This window comes from Rattus rattus, chromosome 4 (genome assembly GCF_011064425.1).
Source record: "Rattus rattus isolate New Zealand chromosome 4, Rrattus_CSIRO_v1, whole genome shotgun sequence".
In the NCBI taxonomy this organism is placed as follows: Eukaryota; Metazoa; Chordata; class Mammalia; order Rodentia; family Muridae; genus Rattus; species Rattus rattus.
Window position 1 is genome coordinate 3,158,494 of NC_046157.1, and position 21,998 is coordinate 3,180,491.

Consider the following 21,998-nt stretch of genomic DNA (forward strand, 5'->3'; position numbering starts at 1 on the left):
TAGAGAATCGAAGAAGTATAGCTGGACCTGAATGATCTTTATTCCTGGAAGCCCAGGTCTGTCCCAGTGCCAACATATTCCCTAAAGTGGTCTTCTAAACGCGGAACCGCTGTGAAGACAGTGAATAGCTCTAGTGAAAATAAAGGACCAGCAGGCTCTGTGGATGGGAAAGAATACAACACAAAGAATACAACAGAGGAGGAAATGGTTTAAGGGATGTCAGAATAACAGGAGAAGCCCATAGTCTCTGGACCCAATCTAGGGAAGGAGCTGCCTATACAATGAAGATAAAAGCCCAGGCAGAGACCAGACTAAAGCCTGGGAACAAGGCTCCTCGTGTTAAACTCACACCTGCCTTCATGAACAGCATGTACCTAGAAGGACAGACAGCAAATGAAGGACCAATCTGTTCAGGGGAAGGAAGTGAAAAGGGGGTAAGGTCAGTCAGCTCCAGCATACCTAACTCACTATTGCCCCTCCACCAAAGGCCCAGGATTCCAACCAATGATAGAACCGTGGAACCGTGTGAGTGAAAGATGCTAACTCTTATAGGTGGATAAAGCCAAGGCCGAACCATCAGATATTCCAACTTTCCCAGGTCTTGACCCAAGGCGTTGGATATAGGTCTTGTCACAACAGAAAGGGAGCTCCTTGCTGACAGCAGCAGAGGTACCTGTCCAGTACTACCTTGGCACTTGGAGAGTTTTATGACACGTTCCCAGCACTTAGTACAAGATCCAGGCCTAGCCTTCTGCCCCCATACCCACCACCACTGCAATCTGCCCTGGGAGCTCACTCAGAGCTAGGAGTTAGGCAGGTCCTTTGGAGGGAACTCAGCCAAATGCAGACTTCCTGCCAACTGTCCACCTGCAGAGCCACCGTTAAGAGTCCAGGAAAGGTTAGGAAGAGAAAAGAGCAGGACAGGAAGTAAGAAGTCTGGCCAAACGGTACGGTGAAAGCACAATGTTAACTCCCTAATCCACCAACCACCACCACAACCACCACCACCACCATCACCACCACCACCACCCCTGGGCCAGGAGATAAAGAACTTGAAGAGGATCACAGCTATAGGTCAGGTCTGTCTCAGGGCCCCAAAAATTTAAAAGTGGTCTTTTAAAAGATGAACCCCCTTACCTCAGGCCAGAGCCAAGCATAAACCATTTTGTTCACTTTTAGTCTGCTCCAGTAGAGTGGCAGACCTTCCAGGTTCAAAGTCAAAGCACCCCAGGCAATAGCTGCATTTCCCCCTGGGCATTACTCCTTTGTGACTTCACCCACTGAAGTCACCCGGGAGACGGTGCTGAATGTTCCATGTTAGAGTCTTGGGCCTCTTAGGAGGCAGGGACAGCAGGCCTGGCCAGCTCAGAGGACTCTCTGTCCACAGTATAAATGAAAACACTGCTGGCCCATGTCTGGCAGGGATGTAGAGGGCAGCCTCAGAGGCACTGGGCACTCCCGGCACCATGGATGACGCAGCCGTCCTCAAGCGACGAGGCTACATCATGGGGATAAACTTAGGAGAGGGCTCGTATGCCAAAGTCAAATCCGCTTACTCTGAGCGCCTAAAGTTCAACGTGGCGGTCAAGATCATCGATCGCAAGAAAGCCCCCACGGACTTCCTGGAGAAATTCCTTCCCCGGGAGATTGAGATTCTGGCCATGCTAAACCACCGCTCTATTGTCAAGACCTATGAGATCTTTGAGACGTCAGATGGCAAGGTCTACATTGTCATGGAGCTTGGGGTCCAGGGTGACCTCCTTGAATTCATCAAAACCAGAGGAGCCCTGCAAGAGGATGATGCTCGAAAGAAGTTCCACCAGCTCTCCTCGGCCATCAAGTACTGCCACGACCTGGATGTCGTCCACCGAGACCTCAAGTGCGAAAACCTTCTGCTTGACAAGGACTTCAACATCAAACTGTCTGACTTTGGCTTCTCCAAGCGCTGCATGCGGGATGATAGTGGTCGGCTGACATTAAGCAAGACCTTCTGTGGGTCAGCAGCTTATGCGGCCCCTGAGGTGCTGCAGGGCATCCCCTACCAGCCCAAGGTGTATGACATCTGGAGCCTGGGTGTGATCCTCTACATCATGGTCTGTGGCTCCATGCCCTACGATGACTCCAACATCAAAAAGATGCTGCGCATCCAGAAGGAGCACCGCGTCAACTTCCCACGCTCCAAACACCTGACTGGTGAGTGCAAGGACCTCATCTACCGAATGTTGCAGCCAGATGTCAACCGGAGGCTGCACATTGATGAGATCCTCAGCCACTGCTGGGTGCAGCCCAAGACGCGAGGTCTGTCCTCTGGAGCCATCAACAAGGAAGGGGAAAGCTCCCGGGCCGCTGAGCCCTCATGGACCCCTGAACCTGGTGCTGATAAGAAGTCTGCCACCAAGTTGGAGCCTAAGGAAGAGGCACGAGCTGAGGCCCAATCTGAGACAAAACCCCAGGAAGATAATGCGCAGGTGGCCAGGCAGTCAGAGAACGTGGGCCTCAGCAGCGAACCGAACAGGGCCACAGAGGAAGGGCATCCCCAACAGCCTTCAGAGACACATACTTAGTGAGCCTCTTGCAGCCCAGGGGGCCAGCAGGGAAGAAGGCAGAGCTCATGGCTTGAAGCCTGAGCCTAGAAGTCAAGGGACGAGAGAGAGAAGGAAGACACTCCCGGATGAGCTATTTTCGTCACTTTCTTCTCCCCCCTCCTTTGAACTTGGTAACTCACATGGCTAAAGAAGCAATAAATCACTATATGGGTGCACACCCTCAGGTGAATGTCTTTACCCAGATCACTGTAGTCCTGGGCTCCCCTTGTCTTCCTGTGAGACTGCAAATCGTCACTCATAGGGAAGTCCATTCCTGCGCCCCAAGCCCAGACTGTGTCCTTAGCCCGAGGTGAGGCAGTTGTACCAGTGAAAGGCTGGTTGGGGGAAGGGGGCATTTGGAGGAGCAGAGCCCACGGAAGATAAGAAGAAGATAACTTCCAGAGGGAGGCTGAGGAGTGCAAAGAAGGGTGGAGAGAAGACAATGGGAGGCTAGCCCAAGGATGAACATGACTGCCTGTAGAAGAAGGAGGGCTGAAAGCCAAAGCCCTGTCTTGCACCAGGAGAGCTGGCTTCCTGCATCAGGGGCTAAGGGTCAGGCAGGTGTTTTAACACTACCCCAGGGCTGCAGGCTGCATGACCATGCCTGAGGGCTGGGGAGAGTACAGAAGGCATACCGACCAGCCCTATAGTCCCTCTTGGGACTTGCTTAGCAGCCCAGCCTAGGACACGTTCCTCCCTGTCCAGCTGGTACTCAGTCCTCAACTGTGCTCTAAGTTGCTACACACTGCTGTTTCCAAGCCCAGGAGTAGGGGCTCCACTAGCTAACTCAAGCATGTCCCACAGCCCTGCATAGCTTTTGACTGTATCCCATTCCCCTCCAATCATGCCCCAGTAGAGCTGGAAGCTGACCTCTGCAAAGCAAAACTGGCAGCATGTTGGAACTCTATGGGCAGGAAGGCAGCTATTGGTATTCCAAATGGGCATGGCCTGCACCTGACACCACTGGTTCCCATGTGCTGCCTGCCTTGCTTACATCATGACCCAGGCAGTCCTCACCTTGCCGTTGTGGCCCCTTCCTTCACCTCACTCTGGGCAACATCATGAACATCTAAGGGTTTAATACACAAAACCAAAAACATTTAGACTCATCTCAACCCTGAACCCACCTATATCTCTACCTTGGGAAGACACCAGTGCCAAGTACCCTAGAAAAGTGGTGTTCAGTGAGTTCCTGGACTTGTCCTTCTTGCACCCACACCACATCCAGCCCACCTTTGCCCTACTGTATGCTGTTCTACCCATTGCCTCCCAGTGTTCACAGCAATACCCAGGCTACATCCTCCCATGCTCAGACAGGATTTCAGTGCTAGCTGCTGACCTGCCCATCGATGCCCCACCCACCCCAACATGTGCGCCATAAGCATACTTGCCAATTCACCTTTGAAGACTGCCCATCTCCCCAGGCTCAGCAAGGGGGTTTGTCCTCAAAGCCTTCTGGGACCAAACACTTTACAGCCTGCTTCTGTGAACTTTGCTGTGAGAACCAAGTATCTAGGGTTCAGGCATAGTACAGACTCTGAGCAGCACTGCCATGAAGAAACCTGCATGGGGCAGAAGGCTCCAAGACATGGGGCTAGTGGTGAGGTGTGCTGAGAAGTGTGTAGGCACCTGGCTTTTCACCTCTGTAGTTTTTGCCAAGGTTTTGGGGACAGAAGACACCAAGGTGGCCTGAGGCTGCTTAAAATTCAATGAGGAGACAGTTGAGATAGGAAGTGACACAAGGGTTCCTGCTGTGCGTGTCACTTATGGGCATTAGAACCAGGACTTCAAGGTGGCCTCTATGGTGTATTCTTGTTCCCCTCTGCGCCTATGTCACTTCCTGTTTGATGCCGTCTGTCCCACCTCCCATCTAGAAACGGGCCTTCTTGCTTTCCCTCTGAGCACAGCACTTACACATTCTGGCAACTCACTGAAAGTGTTTGACTTTCATCTGTGGGATGTGAAAATGAGCATGGGACTTCTAAAGGAGCCAGGAAGATGGACAGATGATGCCACCTTGCAAAACAAACATCCATGCACAAAACACAAGACACTCCAACTGCGAATAATGAGCATTGCCACAGCCCTTCATGTGGCCTGGCTCACCTGCTCACAAAACTCCAAGCTTGCTCTTCATGAGCAACGCTAAGGGCTATCAATCCCTGGGCTGTCCAGCACCAAGCCTAACACAGTCCCCTCCTCACTACCAGGCCCAGGTTGGCTTTTCGTAACCCTCTCCCCTCCCCTCGACCCTCAGATGCCTACTGTGGCCCGAGGCCCTGGGGTTCCACATGCATCCCAAAGTCACCTGGCTTCTCTTCCTAACAGCAACCATCTTAAGAGGGCGTGAGGCTCTATAGGGGCTGCCGATCATTTGCAGACAAAAGCTCCATGACCTTTTTCTTCCCTGACTTACACTTGAACCATTCTCAGCGCTTGTCTGCTTGGGTACCTCGCCACCTTGTACATCTGGTTGAAGCCTCCCTATCTTCCACACCGCACTCTCCCAAGCATGCACCTGCCTACCTGGACCCTCAGTCCATCCTCTTGTACAACCTACCCTCCCACCCCCACACACCTGTTCACCAGGGATGTGGGTCATCTGCCCACTCTGTAGCCCAAAGACCCTTGCCAACTCCAGGCCCCAGACACAGGACTGCTTTCATCCAGTAGACTGGAACCACCACTGGACTGACTGGACCTGGGCAGCTTCCACTGACTGACACAAACTCATAGGAAGTTTTCTTCAAACCCCAACCAACTGGCTCCAGTCAAGTGAGGACCGACACAGGCCCAACTCCCATGGCCCCACAGTGAAACAGAGACTGAACCTGTATGGCTTCTCTTTGGGCCTCACTGGTGACAACGAAGTCACAGCAAGAAAAAGGGCCAGGGAGGGTTACCACAGGCCTGAATGCCAGCTTCATTCCAGTGGGTGGGGAGGGGGTGCTCCTTCTAGGCCTTCCTGGCTTCCATCCAGGGGCCCCATTCCCCCAAGCCTAGTCCCCACTCCCAGCAGCCCAGCTTTATGACTTCATTCGCTGGTCACTTGGTGACAATGCTGAGCGTTCCACTCCAGGCCCAGCCCAGCCAGACGCCTCCCCACAGTGGGAATGAGGACAATGCCTGCTGGCCCGTGTGGGGAGGGGATGTAGAGGGCGGCGGCACCGGCCGCTCCTGGCACCATGGACGATGCCGCGGTCCTAAGGAAGAAGGGTTACATCGTGGGAATCAATCTGGGCAAGGGCTCCTATGCAAAAGTCAAATCTGCCTACTCAGAGCGCCTCAAGTTCAATGTGGCAGTCAAGATCATAGACCGCAAGAAAACACCCACTGACTTTGTGGAGAGATTCCTTCCTAGGGAGATGGACATCCTGGCGACTGTCAACCACCGTTCCATCATTAAGACCTATGAGATCTTTGAGACCTCTGATGGACGCATCTACATTGTCATGGAGCTGGGCGTCCAGGGCGACCTCCTCGAGTTCATCAAGTGCCGAGGAGCCCTGCACGAGGATGTGGCACGCAAGATGTTCCGCCAGCTCTCCTCAGCCGTCAAGTACTGCCATGATCTGGATGTCGTCCACCGAGACCTCAAGTGTGAGAACCTTCTGCTTGACAAGGACTTCAACATCAAGCTGTCTGACTTCGGCTTCTCCAAGCGCTGCCTGCGGGACGGGAGCGGGCGCATCGTCCTCAGCAAAACCTTCTGTGGGTCAGCAGCTTATGCGGCCCCCGAGGTGCTGCAGGGCATCCCCTACCAGCCCAAGGTGTATGACATCTGGAGCCTGGGTGTGATCCTCTACATCATGGTCTGTGGCTCCATGCCCTACGATGACTCTGACATCAAAAAGATGCTGCGCATCCAGAAGGAGCACCGTGTGGACTTCCCACGCTCCAAGAATCTAACTGGTGAGTGCAAGGACCTCATCTACCGCATCCTACAGCCAGATGTCAACCGGAGGCTGCACATTGATGAGATCCTCAGCCACTCGTGGCTACAGCCCCCCAAGCCCAAAGCCATGTCTTCTGCCTCCTTCAAGAGGGAGGGGGAAGGCAAGTATCGAGCTGATTGCAAGTTGGATACTCGACCAGGCTCAAGACCCGAACACCGGCCTGACCACAAACTGGGGAGCAAACCCCAGCACCGGCTGCTGGTGGCACCTGAGAATGAAGACAGGATGGAGGAGAGGCTGGCGGAGACTTCCAGAGCTAAAGACCATCACATCTCTGGAGCTGAGGTGGGGAAAGCAAGTACCTAGTGGCGGAGAGGGCCCTGGGGGATCATGGTGTGCAGTCTGCACCCACATAAGCTAAGTAGGCAGGTAGGAGCTGAAGAAGGCACAGGTGCAAGGAACAAGTAAAATCCGTCAATTAAACCACTATTTTGATTACGTTCTATTAGCTTTCTTCCACTTCGTAGCAAAGCCATTAATTACTGACCACCAAATAAACCACAAAGTGTATACAAGCATTGAGAGTGCCCAGTGGGGAGTCTTTTTCTCTAGGACTCATCCAGCGCGGGGATCTCCAGCACAGGGGTTTAGGAACCTGTATGCAGGCACAGGCAGACTCAGTGAGGCCTGTGGCAGGGGGACCTCTATCAAGGTCCTTTTGCTAGGCTCACACTTGTTGGCTTCTGACTTTCCTCCATCCCCAAGGCCTCTAGTACTGGACAGCTCCATGCCTCTCTCTTATCTTAAGCAATACAAGCCACCCCGCCCCTGTTTTGTTCTTACACAGTGCTCATTGTCCATTCACTTCAGGGGCAATCAAATTCAGACCTTTCCTGTGCAAGTCTCACCCTCACCAACCCCAGGAATGGGGCAGCTCGCCTGGAAACTTGTTGCTATTTTACCCATTCTGTAGACCTGCAATGTAGATCCTTAGCAGCCCTCAATCAAAGTGCCTTAGGCACCATTTCCTGGTTCCACCTCTCCTTAAAGACTCCCTCATACTGGCCAAATGCTGGAGGTGGCCAGCACCCAGACCACACCCATTCTCCCTGTCTCCAGTATCTGCTTTCTCTTACTGGAGGAATCCTTGGTTTAAATCTCAAGCTTCCTGAGCAGAAGATCCCAGCTCCAGCCCTGAGGGTCCCAGGGTTGCCTCACTGTGGGGAGCTTCTGGTTAGTAGAGGCCTGGCCTAGTTTGTCTCTGTTGCCTTGATAGAAAACACTAAACACTTGATAGAAAAGTAACTTAAGGGAGGAAATGGTTTATTCAGCTCACACATTCAGGTCACAGTCCATCACTGAGGGAAGCCAGAGCAGGAACTCAAGTAGGAGCTGAAGCAGAAACCATGAAGGAGTGCTGCTTCCTGGCTGGCTTCCTTTCTAGCTTCCTCCGAGGCTTTCTTACACAACCCAGCACCACTTGCCCAAGCACCACTATCAATTAGCAACAAGAAATGCCTGCAGACATGCTGTCAGGCCAATCTGATGAGGTAATTCTCCAACTGAGGTTCTATCTTCCCAGGTGATTCTAGCTTCTGTCAAACTGACAAAAACTAAGTACAAGGCCCGAGGAGGAAGGTACCCAACCTCGGTGGTCTCCAGAGAACGTGAGTGCTGGGCTTGATAGGCCCAATGCCAGCAGACTAGAAAAGGTGGCTCTCAGGGAATCGAAGCAAGACCAAGAGTGAGAAGACTCTGGTGTGCTTCAGGCTGCCTCAACAGCTTGGGCTGTTCAGAGGGCGGCCCTAGGAAGCCACTTGAGGCCTGAAAACTAGATCAGTGTTTTGACTCTGTTAGGCTGAGCAGGGACCCTTTAGGTCTTTCTGTAGGCACAGGCTCATAGGCATAGCTGGCCTCTAGTTTGCAGGTAGTCCACACTCTTTCTTCTCAGAGTACAGCTCAGGCTGAGGTAAAGCTGGTGTCTCAGCAGAGTCCAGTAGGCAGAGCTGAAAACACTGGGAGGCAGCCAGATTGCTGGGAGGAACTTGCTCAAGTCACAGGAAGAGGATTGGTTCTGGTGAGCCTCCCATAACCAACAGACCCAATGGTCAGCCCTGGCTGAGAGGCCCATGAGCGCAATGGTGCAACGTTTGGGGTCTGTGCTACCCTTTACAGTGGAAGGCTCTGGGGTGATCTCAGCATAGAAGGCAGCTCTGTGAGCCAAGGTTTCCTTCCCTAGAGCCCCTTGCTTCTAACCCCGAGATCCCAAGACACCCACATGGGCCCCAGGACATGGATCGGCAGCCCGGCCAGACAGTGCCAGGTGTTCTTTAATGAGATTCAATTGGGGGTTTACTAGAAGGCAGTTTCAGCAGGGCCCTGGGGGACAGCACCAACGCTATACTCCCAAGAGAGTAGTTAGCATAATGTGCCACCCTGGTCATGCAGCAGCACTGTATACTTGTGGTTCCTGGAATAGTCAACTGCCTGTGGCCTGGGGCTCCGAGGCCTGGATCCTCTGAGGAGTACAAAGCTGCCCTCGACGCTCCACAAAGTGTCCTACAAAACATCCACAGGTCCAGCCAGGCCTGGCTTTAAAAGAAGTCTGAAGCTTTGCGCCGGGCAGGGAGCTGCAGCAGATTGTCTGTGATGGAGGCTGGGTCTTGTGTGAGAGGTGTGCGTGTAGCAGACCCAGGGGCTGGTGTGCTTGTGGGTGTCTGCGGTCCACCAGCTGGGGTCTTGAGGTGGGTAGAGCGTGCTGGGGATGGTGTATAGCTGGCCCTCAGGGCACGATCCGTATACTTGCTGGCTGTCCTGCTTACGAGGCGCTGTAGGGCTGGGGACATGGCTGGGCTCAGGCCTTTGGGAGTAAGACTGTAGAGAAGGAGCAGAAGAAAGCAACCATGTTAGGGGTAAGGGCTGCTTAATGCAAGGCCTCCTTCAGCCCTTCAGGAGGAGCCCTATCAAGAGACATGGTCAATCTGAGCTGAGAAGGAGAAGACTGTTCACAGAGCAGTCAGGCCAAACCTGAGGCCCTATGGAACTGCTTCCTTTGGCTGTGGGGCTGAATGGATCACAGACTTTTGAGAGCCGGAGTCTCCCACCCATAGCTATGTAACTCGAATGACATTGACTCCACAGGACTAACAGGAGCTCGTGTAGTTGGGTAAGGAGCCAAAAGGTGTCTCTTAGGGAAAGGCCAAGGATACTGAAGAAAGACGACAGAGAGGACTTCCTAGCCTGCTGCACATAAAGCCACACTCTGCAGCAGAGAAGCAGCCACAGCACTTAGAGAAGAACCCTGTGGATGTCCTCTGGGCTCTGTCCGTCAAGCCGTGTACACACATGGCCTTGGAGGCTGAGAGAGTAGGAATGAGACAGGCACAAACTTATCTCTGCTCCCACGCCTAACCAGGGACCCAGCCGCTCTCACCTGGCCAAGTTCTCTGTCACTCTCCGCAATGCTTCCTGCTTCTTGGCCCGGTTTTTGGCAGCTGCTTCATTGGCCATCTTCAGGCCCAGACGCTCCCTGCGTCCTGGCTCCAAGATCTACAGGGCAGCAAGCATGTGGGTGACCTGTGCTGGAGCTGCTACCTAGCCAGGCAGTCCATTATCCAAAAGAACAGCTATTGTGCAACCTTTTCCTCATGGCTGCTACAATCCTAGTTACTCGTCTTTCCCAATAGCCTATCAAAAGGCTTCCCAATACCCTCACCCCGAAGTGGACATGGTGGTCTATTCCTGAAATTCCAGCAACTGGCAGAAGACTGTAGAATTTGAGGACATCCTGGGCTACACAGTGAGACCCTGTGTTAAGAAACAAACAAACAAACAAACAAACAAACAAAAAACCCAAAATGGCCAGTGGTAAAGGTGTTAAAGAGACTGACAACTGGGTTTGGATCTCCTCCTGAGACCCCACAGGGTGGAGAGAACCATTTTACAGGCTGTCCTCTGACTCCACACATGTGCTGTGCCATGTGTCACGTATGCTTATACACATGCTCACACAAATAAATAAATATAAAACAAAGCAAAACAAAGGGCTGAGAGCTGGAGTGGTGGTGCAAGCCTTCAGTCTCAACACTCGGGAGGCAGAGCTCTGAGTCTAAGGGCAGTTTTGACCCACATAGTGAGTTTCAGGCAAATTTGAGCTACATGGTAAAACCCTGTCACAAGAAACAAAAATAAACAAAAGCGAGAGTGAGTCCCAGCCCTTCAGATGGGAGGTGGGTACAGGAACCAGGTCCTGGGTAAAATACCCAGCACAGCACAAAACAAGAACAAGATTAAACAAACAGTAACAGTTTAAAGCATGTTACCTTCTAGCTGTTTTTACAACTGTTTATGTTGAAGGCCTTCACTTTCCTGGAACTTCCTTTGATGCTACCAATGCTCAGGACCTAGTTTACTTTATCTGCAAAGGCCAGGCCATCCTGCACCATCTGAAACATCGTCTGTTCCATACCCTCCCCAGCTTTCCATCCTGCTTGACACTTGGGCAACAAAGGACACAGCTACACTTGCCCTGTCCCCTGCAGAGCCAGCCCAGGGCTTATTTTGTCTCAGAATTCTCTGCTTTGGTAGAGGCCACTGGGCTCTATTGTTGCTTCCTGTGCACCCAGTCAGAGCCTGGGCCACACAGCATCTTGGTTGTTGTTCTCTCCTGTTACATCCTCTTACATCCCAGACATGGTAACAACCAAGACCTTCAAAATCTCCACCCATGATTTGTCTAGGTGTGTATGTAGTACACAACCTCTACACTCTGCTCTAGGGACCCCAGGGCCATGTTGGGGGACTGTGGCTTGGGCGAGGCCACAGCAGAAGTCTGATGCTCACTTTCTGAGAGCTATGCTATCCTTGGTGACTTTGACTGAGCTGCTGCACTAACGGGATCCTTTCCCACTGCATTCCAAACTGATCACAGGCAGTTTGGAAAGGCCTGGCTTAGGATGATCTGTGACCCAGCCACTAAAGCATATCTGTCTATTTACTCAGCACTGCATTGATCCACTGGGTTTCCAAAGAAGATTCACATTCTTGGCCTGCCCATGCATACCGTGAGTCACTGGTCTCAGCACGCTCATAGTACAGATGCTCTCAAGTATCAGAGACCTTTCTTTGTTCACTTTCCAAACTACACCAGACTCTGTTTTACACGTAAACTTCCAGAAGCCTTTTCCCCATAGCTCTCAGGGGCATTATTGCCCACCCACACACCCAAGCCATCAGAGGCCCCCTGATGGGATGTGCTGTCTGCCTGCCTTTAGTTTCCTGCTCCACCTGATAGGGCCACATGATGTATACCAAGCCCTACCTGACTCAGACTTTCTGGTCTGCTCTAGGTCTTGACCTCCATTCAACCCACAGCTACAATACTGGGTTCATACTGTATCTTTAACTATGCTATGTAACCAGAGGCTAGCACACAGTCCTTCTGGGGACACACATGGTATCCCATAGCCTTCATGCCTACAGTGCATTTGGAGTTCCTGGTCTGACTGTGTGACAGTATAGCCTCTGGGCCTGCCTTGTTGCCTTGGCATGGCCTCCACTCTTCCAAATCTGTTTGACAGTACTACCAGAATGCCCTCTTCTGCACAAGTGCAGTGTCTGTGCTGAGTGCCAAGCAGCTCATTCTAAGGCATTCACACAGAGCCCCAGACTGACTCCTGCTAGCACAACGCACCTTGAACGTGGGTCCAGGTGTCCTGTCCACATAGGGGCTCTCAGATCCTTCAACTCGCAGGGGTGTGTTCTCAACCTCTCCCCATGTCATCAGTGGGGACTCATTCACACCTGCAAGGGGAGAGCACACACCTTAGGCCAGAGTACCTAATTCGGCAGTTTTCTTGCTTCCTAATACATGTAGCCTAGCTGACATTAAGGCCAACAAACACCTCTCCTTCCCTCACCATTTGATGAGAAAATTCAATGACAGCAGAGCACCAAGACAAGATAACTGTATTCTGTATTTAGGTCAGGGAAAGTGGGTCTATTGGACACTATCCTAGCACAGGGCCAGGGGTGTCAACAGAAGAAAACATTTGCTTTCCAAGGTTTCCTAAATGCCAGTGCAATCATATGGTGCCTTCACATGTGACACCCTACGGTGTCATTACAGCAGCCAGCTCCTGGTGTGGAGGCCAGTGTGCAGTGCGGCACTAAGGACAGCCAAGGCTCACCTGCCTCCCCTGCAGAGACTGGGATTAGTGTCCAGAACCTCCCCACCTACAGAACTCTCCAAACTTACATCTATAAGAACTGTGCATACCTGCAGCAGTCTGCCCATTCACCCCACAGGCAAGACCAGAGCAACCTGAGGCATTTCAGGTCTCATGTAGGACTCTAGCCTGTGCACAGTCCTATCTAGCCTGAGCTTATAGCCTATTTCTTACCAGGAGCAGGAGAAGGAGTAGCAACGAATCCAAAGCCACCCACTCTGGGGGACTCCTGGGGAATGAGTTCCTTGCCATCAGGGCCAACCTTGCCCTGTTTGTGCTGGAAGAAGCAGAGACAGACCAGTGTCAGGGGCTCTCCGCAGCTGACTATGGTAGGTGCTGAGGTGCACACAGGAAGCACTTCTCCTCCCCGGGAAAGAGCTGCAGCTCTAGGAGAAACCCCATTCTCACCTTTCCCCAAGGACATTGAGGAACTGTAGCAGCAAACATCAAGTAAAGGTTGCCCCTCCCTCCACCCAAGGAAGAGCCTTTTGGGTTGCAATGCTACAGAGGGCCAGTGCTGGCTCTCCTCTGCGGTATCTGAGTCTTCCCATCTCCTGCTTCGCCTCCAACCCCATGATGATTGGGGATACTGAGGGCACTCACTCATCCTGATTCCAGGCTCTTAGTTGCAAGGCTATTTCCCAGTATACACGGCTTTCCTCAGCTCCCTGAGTGCTATATAGTATGACATGTATGTACGGTATACGAATATAGGTATGGCGTCCAGAAGCTTCTCTCCTCTCTGGTCAACATCTTAGGGGTTGGTACAGGGCTGGACCCCATAGGTCATATGTCTAGCTCCAATGGAAGGGGCCAAAAGGAGGTACGGGTCCTGCCATACAGGGGCTGCACAGTTCTGACAAGTAAGCTCCATCTAGCCTCAGGAAAATCCTAACTTGAAGGACAACCAAGATGGGAGAGGCACACCTCTCCACAGTCTTCCCAGTGTACCTACTCAGCTGCTGCTGGTTCTGCTAGCTCACCTGGGCATTGAGGGCAGCTGCCTGCTGAAGCTGGGACCTGCTCAGAGCCTGACTGAAGGGGTCCCGGAGGAAACGTGTGTTCTTGTGTACTATCTGCCGTGGCTTCTTAAACAACTGCTCTTCATCAGGGACACCTATCAATGAAGAATAAGGTAGCAGAGAGCCAAGGGGTAGGAAGCCCTATGCCTCACCTCAGCCTTACAAGTCATGCAGCCTGGAGGCTCAAAGTTTACCTCCTCAGCTAAGTCACCCCTAGCCAAGCAGCAGAGCCACCTTAGCTCACAGACCCTGAACAAAGCAGCAGAGGAGACCACAATGTCCCCAAAATGTCACACATTTCCCCAACCCCAGGATGAACCAGGACTTGTCTATAGTCCATGCTGCAAGTGAACGCATACACACACACTTTAAAAGCTGGCTCAAAGGTAACAAGACAGACCACTGTAGCCCTTGTCTTCTGTCCTGTCCCTCCGCCCTCCTCACTCACCCTCGGGATAGTACATGAGAGAGTTCTTGGCCTTGTACTTCCAGGTCTCCACTCCAGCCTGACTGCTCTCAATGGCTTGGTGCTCTGCCGATGGGAGTTCAAGATTATCTTTCTGTCGCTATAGTGACATGGGGGGAAAGTAGGGTCAGAGAGGCACCCAGACCCTGTACCTGTGGCCCTGGGACTCCATCCCAAAAGAAGGTGCCTTTGTTTTCAAGCTCCAGGGCTACCTTCTCAAATTCCTCCTCAGCCTGGTACAGCCACGCATGGCGAGCATGGCTTTTTTCCTTGGCCACCTCCATGATCTCCTGGAAAGAGGCATTGTCCTCGCTTGTGTAGCGGCTCAAAAAGACATCCAGGCTGGGCAGCGGCTCCTTCTCCTCCTCCTCCTCTCCAGCCTCTCCTGCTAAGGGGTCACAAGCAGGGAAACACAATACCACACACAGCATGATTACCACTGCAGGGCTGTGGAATACGACACAGCTAACCTCAGGAACCACCCCACTCTGTAAGAGCTAGAACCCTAGCTCCTGCTAGGTGACACAACAAACTCCGACTGTTCAGTGAGACCCAGGTGGCAACCACAGCTGACTGGCCAGCTCCATTCATCTGCTGGATGCCAAGAGAAGTCTGGGGTCTGGTTGACTAGTGAAGGGGCGGGGTCAGACACTAAAGCCAAAGCTCATGACAGCTTAGTAGGCTCTTCCGCTGCCCAAAGTGCATTAATCATGTAGATTCTACCTCCAGAGCCCCACAAGCTCCTCTTTCCTTCCTGGAATTGTCTTTGCCTTCCCTTTCTGATGGATATTAAAGGTGAGTAGAGGCCACTGATGCCTCAGGGCACGACAGTTAATTCCTAAGGCCCATATGACCCAGGGAGCACCACACAGACCCTGGGCCAAAAAGCCAATCATACCACTTCAATCCTGCTACCGAGATCGTAGAGGTAGCACTGCAAATTTCAGGGGGGCATGTGAAGCTGAGGTTTCCTGTCCGTTCTACTGACAGTCTTGACCACAGGCTGTGTGCCAGTCAATGCCAAACAATGGTTATAAGTTCAAGTCCTGAGGCTAGAAAAGGGCAAACTTGGGCCAGGTGGTGGTGGTGGCACATGTCTTTAATTCCAGCACCCAGGAGGCAGGCAGAGGCAGATGGATTATCTGAGCTCAAGGTTAGCCTGATCTAGGAGCAATCTCAAGGCCAGTCAAGGCTATACAGAGAAATCTTGTTTCAAAATAAATAAATAAAGAAGGAAGGAAGGAAGGAAGGAAGGAAGGAAGGAAGGAAGGAAGGAACAGGGCAAACCTGAGCTCCATTCTACTGTTATTCCTCACACCTACAGAAATTACAGCCTTTTGAAGCCCGTTTCCTGCATGTGTAATTACACGAACTCCTATGTTTACTGGAATGTATAAAAAGAACATCTTCCAATTGCCCTATTACTCTCCTGTATTTCAATTAAGGGCTAAGCTCCAAGAATAACTACTAACATAACATGTCCATGGCAGAAAAGGCTGGGCTGTTGACGAAACAGGCTTCATCTGTTCTACATGTGTCTGCTGAAGGTACGGTACACCATGTGTCCTAAATGTGGAGCACACTGGTGGAAGCAAGACCTAGACCTTGCTCTCCGGGAGGGCTTGCCAGTTAGTAATTAGGGGGACAGCAATAAACGGAAATGCCTCCTGAACGGTGAAGGAAACACAGTGAGACTCTCTGGTCTCAACAAAACAAACAAATCAGAAAACCAAAGACAGTGAGGATCAGAGTCCCAGGTGGCTCCAACTTTACACAAAAGATCAAGAACTCAGCGTCCAGACGAGCTTCTGCCTCTTAGCCCAAACAGTTAACACCTGAAGGGAGAGAGACAGGAGGTAGAGGGCCCTGCGATGTCATCAGAAGACGTCAATGAAGAGCCTTGTAAGCCCACAAAGCCCACAAGGCAAAGGCTGGCACACTGGACGCAGACTGGTCACAGTACTGGGTTCTCCTTCCAGAGATAGGCCAGAGGCAGAGAACACAGCTTCTCCACAATTAGGAGCTGGCCTCGGCTCTTCTGCCTCCCAGACCAGTGTCTCTGATCCCAAAAGTTGATACTTAGGAGACCCCCTCAAAGATGAAATGTGACCCTGAGAAAATTCACAAGAATATGGTTCCCAGGCAAGACTTGACCATGAGACCAAAGAAGTGAGTTCACTCACACACTCACCATCCTCTGGGTCTCGGCCCTGGGGCCGGGGCTTGCTGCCTAGCACACCAGAGCCCGGGTGTACCTCAGGAGTTTCAAAGGTGGCTGGAGTAACGTCTGAGGGAAGCAAATCGGAAGTTAGAGTGAGTCTTAGGTGACAACAGGTCTCCCCTAAGCCCTTACGGCAGCCTCCTCTTACACGGCGGCGGAGGTTCCCGAGAGATCTTGCCCAAGGCAGAGCCAAACTTGATGGCGATCTGGCGCATGCGCTCCAAATCTCCATTTTCCTCAGCCTCCAGGTACTCCTTCTGTGCCTGTAGTTTCTCCACATCAGGGAAGAAGTCTCTCTGGATAACTGTTTGAAGTCCCTGCAATCAGAACAAAGCCCAGAGTTGGCATCACGTTCCACCCCTTAGACCTCTCCCTTCTGACTACCTGGACGACTGTGATCTGCAAGACAGTTTAGAGGCGTTTTTTTCTAGTAAGGCTGTTCATCCCACATGGCTCCGATGTATTATTTAACATGACTCAACGATCTCTTGAAGCCCATGAAACCCTTCACTAACTGCCCTTCTCTTTGCTGGCCCCATCTAGAACACCAGGACAGACTAATGTGTACATTGTCACCCTCATCCCACCCATAAACTTTCATTTCAATCCAAACCTTTCTCTTGAAAGCCTGTCCCCACTACCACCACCACCACCACCACCACCACCACCACCACCACCACCACCACCACCACCACAGGATGAAGTCCGCAAGATTTCACCTCCAGCCAGACCTTGCTGTGAAGCTGCAAGTCTGTAGAGTCAGCTGCACGGCGATAGTACAAGCCAGCATATCCCAGACGTGTCCTAAATCTAACCAGTCTAAAACGAACCCTATGTCAGCCTGTCCTCCAGCGTGTTTGCAGTGGAACCCTTAATTCGAAGAGCAACTGAGACCCACTCAATGACGTGGCCAGTTCCACTGTCTAATTCCGGGACCCCCAAGCCTTTGACACTCTACAGCCTTCCAGGAAATCGTCTTCGCCATCACTCGATAAACTTGTCAAAATTCTACCTATACTACAAGAAACTATTTCCTTGACCCTCAACAGAAAACTAGATGCCCACTTCTTCACTGTTTCCTTGGTTTTCAATGCTTTCCAAACTCAAAGACAGTTGTTACGCTTCCATGGGAGGCTGAGAGTGGCAGGACCAGAAAACATTCAAAGGACTAGAGAGTGACGCGAATCGGGGGAGGGGCCCGGAAGTCGCCAGTGCTCGCACTGAACTGGTACCTCGATGTACTCTTCTTCATCCAGGACCCGCTGCTTGCTTTTCGCAACCCCGGCCTCTCCGGCCTCCCCAGCCGCGCGCTTCCTCGGGGGCGCGGACGCAGAGGACAGAAAGAGAGCACCCGCCGAGGCCCCGGGCGTCCCCATCGCTATCCCAGAACCGCCCGGGCGGCGTCGGCACCGCTCCAACAGTCAGCCAATGGAGAAACAGTATTTTTGTAACAAAGCCGGCGCTCCAATGATGTCACTGGAGCGCCGGATCTTAAGGGAGTTGTAGTCTTTTATCCCGACCGCGTTGCTTATGCCTGTCTAGTCTGTGGTCACTAGGGGGAGCTGTGGGGTGACTGACGCCACAGTCCCTCTGTTACAAGCAATTCTTAAAATATATGTATTGCAGGTGCTTCAAAGACATTATAAATACTTCAAAAAATTCGGTTATATATGACTTCCAAACTCAGAAAAATAACACTAAGACAATTCTTCCTATAGAGTTATCTAACGAAATTTAAATGAAAAGAAAGAACAAAAGGGTACTTAAATCTCTGGTTGGATTTATTAGTTCCCTGCCCGCCAGGGTGAGCTTCCCAAAAGAGGCCTTTTCTCCTTGAAAGCATTCATGGCGCTTTCTTCCTAAGGGAGGTCATGAAGTAGGCGAAACAATCTCTAGCCCAGAATGATTTGTTACAATTTTGCTTTTCCGATGATCTCTTCCTTCATTGTGAGTCACTGGGGACTTTATGATGATGTCTCTGCCTCCATAGAGTTGACCATACAATAGAAAAAACACATGTTAAGTCATCCTGCAAATGTGTAAAATTACATCTGTGACCTGCAAGAAGTCTGCACTCAGAGACATGTTCCCAGGCAAAACATGTTTGTAGATGGAAAAAGTGAATGAATAGGCATCAGGCAAGTGAAACTGGTAGACACGTGCAAAGGCCCAGGGGATGGAGCAAGGCAAATACTAAAGCAGATCTTTGGTTACACAGTGCACTGAAGGATATGACACCAGAGGGGTAGAGCCAGGTTATACAGTAAGTATCTTTGCAGTCCTGGCAAGAAATATTTTTATTTTGAATTCAGGGAGGTCAGAGTTAGCTCGGGTGAAAACAGAGAAAGCTGCAATGGTCGTCATGCAAGGGGATGCAGCTTTCATGGGGTTAGTGTGCCTGAAGCTGCAGGGGAGCCAGTTTAGAGGTGGAATTGGCTGGATTGGCTATGATTAGGTAATGGACAGAAAGCAATCAGTGATGGAGAACTCTCTGATTCATGTGCCTTAAACACATGTGAATGGAGAAATGACATGTATGTATGGTGTCTGCAAGGAGCTTGTGGGCTTCCAAGTGTCGTCAGAGGGATAGACTGTCAAATACCTAGCTCAGAGGAGACAGGCCTGGACTGGAGACAGAGATATATGTGACAAAGAGGTGGGAACTTGAGCCCAAGGATGGAGAAGATACCTCAAGAAGTGTGTGGAGGGGCTGGAGAGGTGGCTCACCCTTTAAAAGCATCTGCTGCTTTCCCAAAGGGTCTGGGTTTAGTTCCTAGTACCCACGAATATCCATAGCTCTACTTCCAGGGTTCCAATACCCTCTTCTGATCTCTAAGGGCACAGGCAAACCTGTGGTGCACATGTAAGCATACAGGAAACACACACAGGTGTGCTCTTGTACACGAGAACATGCACACACAGCCAAGGATTCCTCCCACCTGTGAAGCCGCTTGGTAGAGCCTAGAGGCCCGAGGTAGCAAATCTGCAGGGGGCCTTGCCACCACCAACTGGTTTTAATTCTGATGGGGGGAACATGCTACTGGGCTGAGGACTTGTTGAGCTGTGCTTTTCAGGACATGTTGATCCCTGCCCCCCCAGCTCCCTGGAAAGGGGGAGAGGAGCCAGCTCCTCAGTAGGTGTGGAAACAGAGCCCGAGACATGGGGAAAATTGGCATCCTGGACTGTTCCCTGGTCTTTGTAATCTCATTTATTTCTTGGCATCAGCTCAAGGCTGAGAGGAAGGCTCAGATGCAGGGATCTGGAAATTACCAACTATAACCTTCTTCTTCCACAGGTCCTGACACTAGGGCCCAGTGCAGGGCCTTTGAGGACAGAGTAAGCCCAGAACTGAGCAGACAGCACTGCCTTGCATAAGAAGGTGGAAGGACAGAGAGGAGGCCAGTCTTGGAGACTGGCATGAGGTGGGGAGGGAGGCTCTTTATCCTGTGTGGCTTCTCTAGGTGGCCGAGGAAGTTAACCTGCTCTGTGTCTGCCCTTTACCTGCAGGGGGTCTCTGGTTCCTGCCCCGCATCCCCTCCCTTCATGGGTGAGAAGGCTTTGGATTCCCCGTCTCTCAGTACTGACAGCTTTAGTTCCTGTTCAAGTGGGTCTGTCCCCCTCCTACTTCCTTGTGCTCCACTTCACCGCCAAAGCCAGAAGAAACTCCGGACACCATCAACAACTCTCCTTGTGGGGTTTCCTAGACCCAGGCGCGAGCCTCGATGAAGAAACACGCTTTTGGTGTCGCCACTTGGCCCTGCGGTTCTTGAACCAGACCTGAGGAGGAGGAAGACCAGGACAACTCAGGCCCCAAGGACCTACCTACCATCCAAAGAACCTTGGAAGGACTAATAGGTGGGCCAGGATGTAGGCTTCACCATGGAGGTGTAGGTGAATGGATCCGTGACACCGCCTTCCCTCACACACAGAAGAAAAGGACCAAGACTTACTATTTTCCTAGTCTCCCCAGACTGAGCAAGCAACCAAGCTCTCTCTGTCTCTGTCTCTCTGTCTCTCTGTGTCTCTCCCCCACCCCATCTCCCCACTCTTTCTCTCTTGTGTAACCGTGTGACCGTGCAACCTAGGTGGCTTCTCACTATGTGAGGAGAAAGACTGATGAACTCACGATCCTCCTGCCTCCATCTCCCCAAGTGTTGGGATTACAGATGCATGCCATTAAGCACTATGCCTGGCTAGTTATGCACATTTCTTAACTTTCTCACATCTGGGGCAGGAACAAACGCGTATTTCTTCACCATGGGAAACTGGGGAGGCGGACAAAGTCAGAGAGAACGACTCTTGACACCTCCCAGTTCCAGCGACATCCAAATAGTATGTTGGAAGAACTGGCCCCGCGCCCCTATCGAGTGATCATGGGGTGGGGCTGGGAGGTCTCCCTCCAGTGTAGAAGCCTACAGGTGAAGCACCGTCGGAAGGTAGGTCTTTGAAAGAGAAGAGGTGGCGCTGGAGTTGGTCTCCAGGCTGCGGGCGGAAAACCCACCTCCACGCGCTCCTCCCGCAGGCGGATGCGGACTGCCAAGCGTTCGCGCGTGCCTACGTCGGGATACTGGTTCTGTACGAAGAGTGCCTCGAGCGCCTGCAGCTGCTCCTCACTGAAGATGGTACGGTGGCGCCGCGTGCGCCGCTGCGGGCCGGGGCCGCTTGTGCCAGTCAGCGCCGGAGATCCTGCGCTCGGCGCCGTCAAGAGGGAGGGCGACGCGGGCGCCAGCCTCAGTGGCCACCCTAGCCTCAAGCCTACGGGGCGGGCGGGACGGGGCGGGGCAGGGGGTGCGGTCAGGCGTGGGGTTAGGGTTAGGTTGGGAGCCCGGCTCGCCCCGCTGGCCGCCCTGAGAGATCCCCGTCTAGCCTTACCACTCCGCGCACTCACCCGGCCCGGACGCGGTCTCCGGGGTTCCGCGGGGCGCGGCGCGCGGGTTGCAGCAGCAGCAGCAGGCGCAGGGAGCAGCGGGGGCCGGGGCTTCGGGTTCGTCTGGCTCGGCGGGGTTCCGACCACCGACGGGCTGCGGTGGCCGCGCCACGGGCCTGCGCTCGGGCAGACTAGAGAGGATGTGCTCGATGGAGAAAGGGCAGGGTCGCCCGGGGTCCCTGTGGCTCGCCGCACTGCCTGCAGTCGCCATGCCCGCGGGCGGCCGGCGCAAGAGGCGGAATATATACATAGGGGGGTGGGAGGTGCGGTAATCCCCAGACCGGCGCCGCGTTCGCGCGTGCTAATCCCGTCGCCAGTCCTCAGAGAGCTAATCCCCGGCCACGGAGGAGGGCGAGCCCCTCCATCAGAGTACAGGGGGCTGCATTGCGAAGAGAGAGCCTTGCTCTCGGCCACGTACAGAGCGGGAGGAAAAGAAAGGGCTCAGGAGCCCACCTTCTATATCTCCTCTGGCATTGCCAGGAGATATGCCAAAACCCTGGAAACCTCTAACTCACAGGGATCCGCCACCGCTCTGCCCCTGACTTCCTTAGTTCTGTCGCTACCCTTGAAACTGGAGATTACTGGAATGAAGATTTCTAGCTCCCCTACTTCCTTGAGCTCAGAACCTTTGTCAGTAGGATAACCCCACTTGGC

The 21,998-nt window shown here is 52.5% G+C and overlaps 4 protein-coding genes across 6 annotated transcripts; 2 read left to right on the top strand and 2 right to left on the bottom strand.

Moving 5' to 3' along the window:
* The first annotated feature begins 1,148 nt into the window (after positions 1–1,148).
* Tssk1b (testis specific serine kinase 1B) lies at positions 1,149–2,775 on the top strand. The gene has a single exon (XM_032899890.1). The coding sequence runs from the start codon at positions 1,467–1,469 to the stop codon at positions 2,562–2,564; it is 1,098 nt and encodes a 365-aa protein (XP_032755781.1). The 5' UTR covers positions 1,149–1,466; the 3' UTR covers positions 2,565–2,775.
* Positions 2,776–5,708: 2,933 nt separating this feature from the next.
* Tssk2 (testis specific serine kinase 2) lies at positions 5,709–7,059 on the top strand. Its single transcript, XM_032899891.1, has one exon. The coding sequence runs from the start codon at positions 5,771–5,773 to the stop codon at positions 6,845–6,847; it is 1,077 nt and encodes a 358-aa protein (XP_032755782.1). The 5' UTR covers positions 5,709–5,770; the 3' UTR covers positions 6,848–7,059.
* Positions 6,960–17,820, bottom strand: Ess2 (ess-2 splicing factor homolog). Of its 3 annotated transcripts, none has more exons than XM_032899887.1 (10): positions 17,650–17,820; positions 16,566–16,734; positions 16,388–16,483; positions 14,409–14,581; positions 14,179–14,296; positions 13,692–13,825; positions 12,883–12,985; positions 12,174–12,283; positions 9,915–10,030; positions 6,960–9,355 (listed from the first exon to the last, which is right to left on the bottom strand). In XM_032899887.1, exons 1-10 carry the CDS (start codon positions 17,791–17,793, stop codon positions 9,076–9,078), a joined length of 1,443 nt encoding a protein of 480 aa, XP_032755778.1. In that variant the 5' UTR covers positions 17,794–17,820; the 3' UTR covers positions 6,960–9,075. The 3 variants fall into 3 exon arrangements, with proteins under 3 accessions (XP_032755778.1, XP_032755777.1, XP_032755779.1); XM_032899886.1 differs by having other exon boundaries at positions 14,409–14,584; XM_032899888.1 differs by lacking the exon at positions 13,692–13,825 and having other exon boundaries at positions 14,179–14,262; positions 14,349–14,584.
* A 1,787-nt stretch (positions 17,821–19,607) lies between these two features.
* Gsc2 (goosecoid homeobox 2) lies at positions 19,608–21,594 on the bottom strand. Its single transcript, XM_032899205.1, has 3 exons — positions 21,306–21,594; positions 20,919–21,172; positions 19,608–20,194 (listed from the first exon to the last, which is right to left on the bottom strand). Exons 1-3 carry the CDS (start codon positions 21,592–21,594, stop codon positions 20,093–20,095), a joined length of 645 nt encoding a protein of 214 aa, XP_032755096.1. The 3' UTR covers positions 19,608–20,092.
* Positions 21,595–21,998: the final 404 nt, after the last annotated feature.

Excerpts from the sequence above, each read along its gene's own strand:
- Ess2 (XM_032899886.1), bottom strand. The coding sequence starts at position 17,793 with ATGGGGACGCCCGGGGCCTCGGCGGGTGCTCTCTTTCTGTCCTCTGCG. Across the intron at positions 12,284-12,882 it reads TACTCCTTCTCCTGCTCCTG|GTGTGAATGAGTCCCCACTG; the intron begins GTAAGAAATAGG and ends CTCCCCTTGCAG. Across the intron at positions 10,031-12,173 it reads CACCTGGACCCACGTTCAAG|ATCTTGGAGCCAGGACGCAG; the intron begins GTGCGTTGTGCT and ends GCTGCCCTGTAG.
- Tssk1b (XM_032899890.1), top strand. The coding sequence starts at position 1,467 with ATGGATGACGCAGCCGTCCTCAAGCGACGAGGCTACATCATGGGGATA.
- Gsc2 (XM_032899205.1), bottom strand. The coding sequence starts at position 21,594 with ATGTATATATTCCGCCTCTTGCGCCGGCCGCCCGCGGGCATGGCGACT. Across the intron at positions 21,173-21,305 it reads GGAGACCGCGTCCGGGCCGG|GCTTGAGGCTAGGGTGGCCA; the intron begins GTGAGTGCGCGG and ends CCCGCCCCGTAG. Across the intron at positions 20,195-20,918 it reads TGCGGGAGGAGCGCGTGGAG|GTCTGGTTCAAGAACCGCAG; the intron begins GTGGGTTTTCCG and ends CCTCCTCCTCAG.
- Tssk2 (XM_032899891.1), top strand. The coding sequence starts at position 5,771 with ATGGACGATGCCGCGGTCCTAAGGAAGAAGGGTTACATCGTGGGAATC.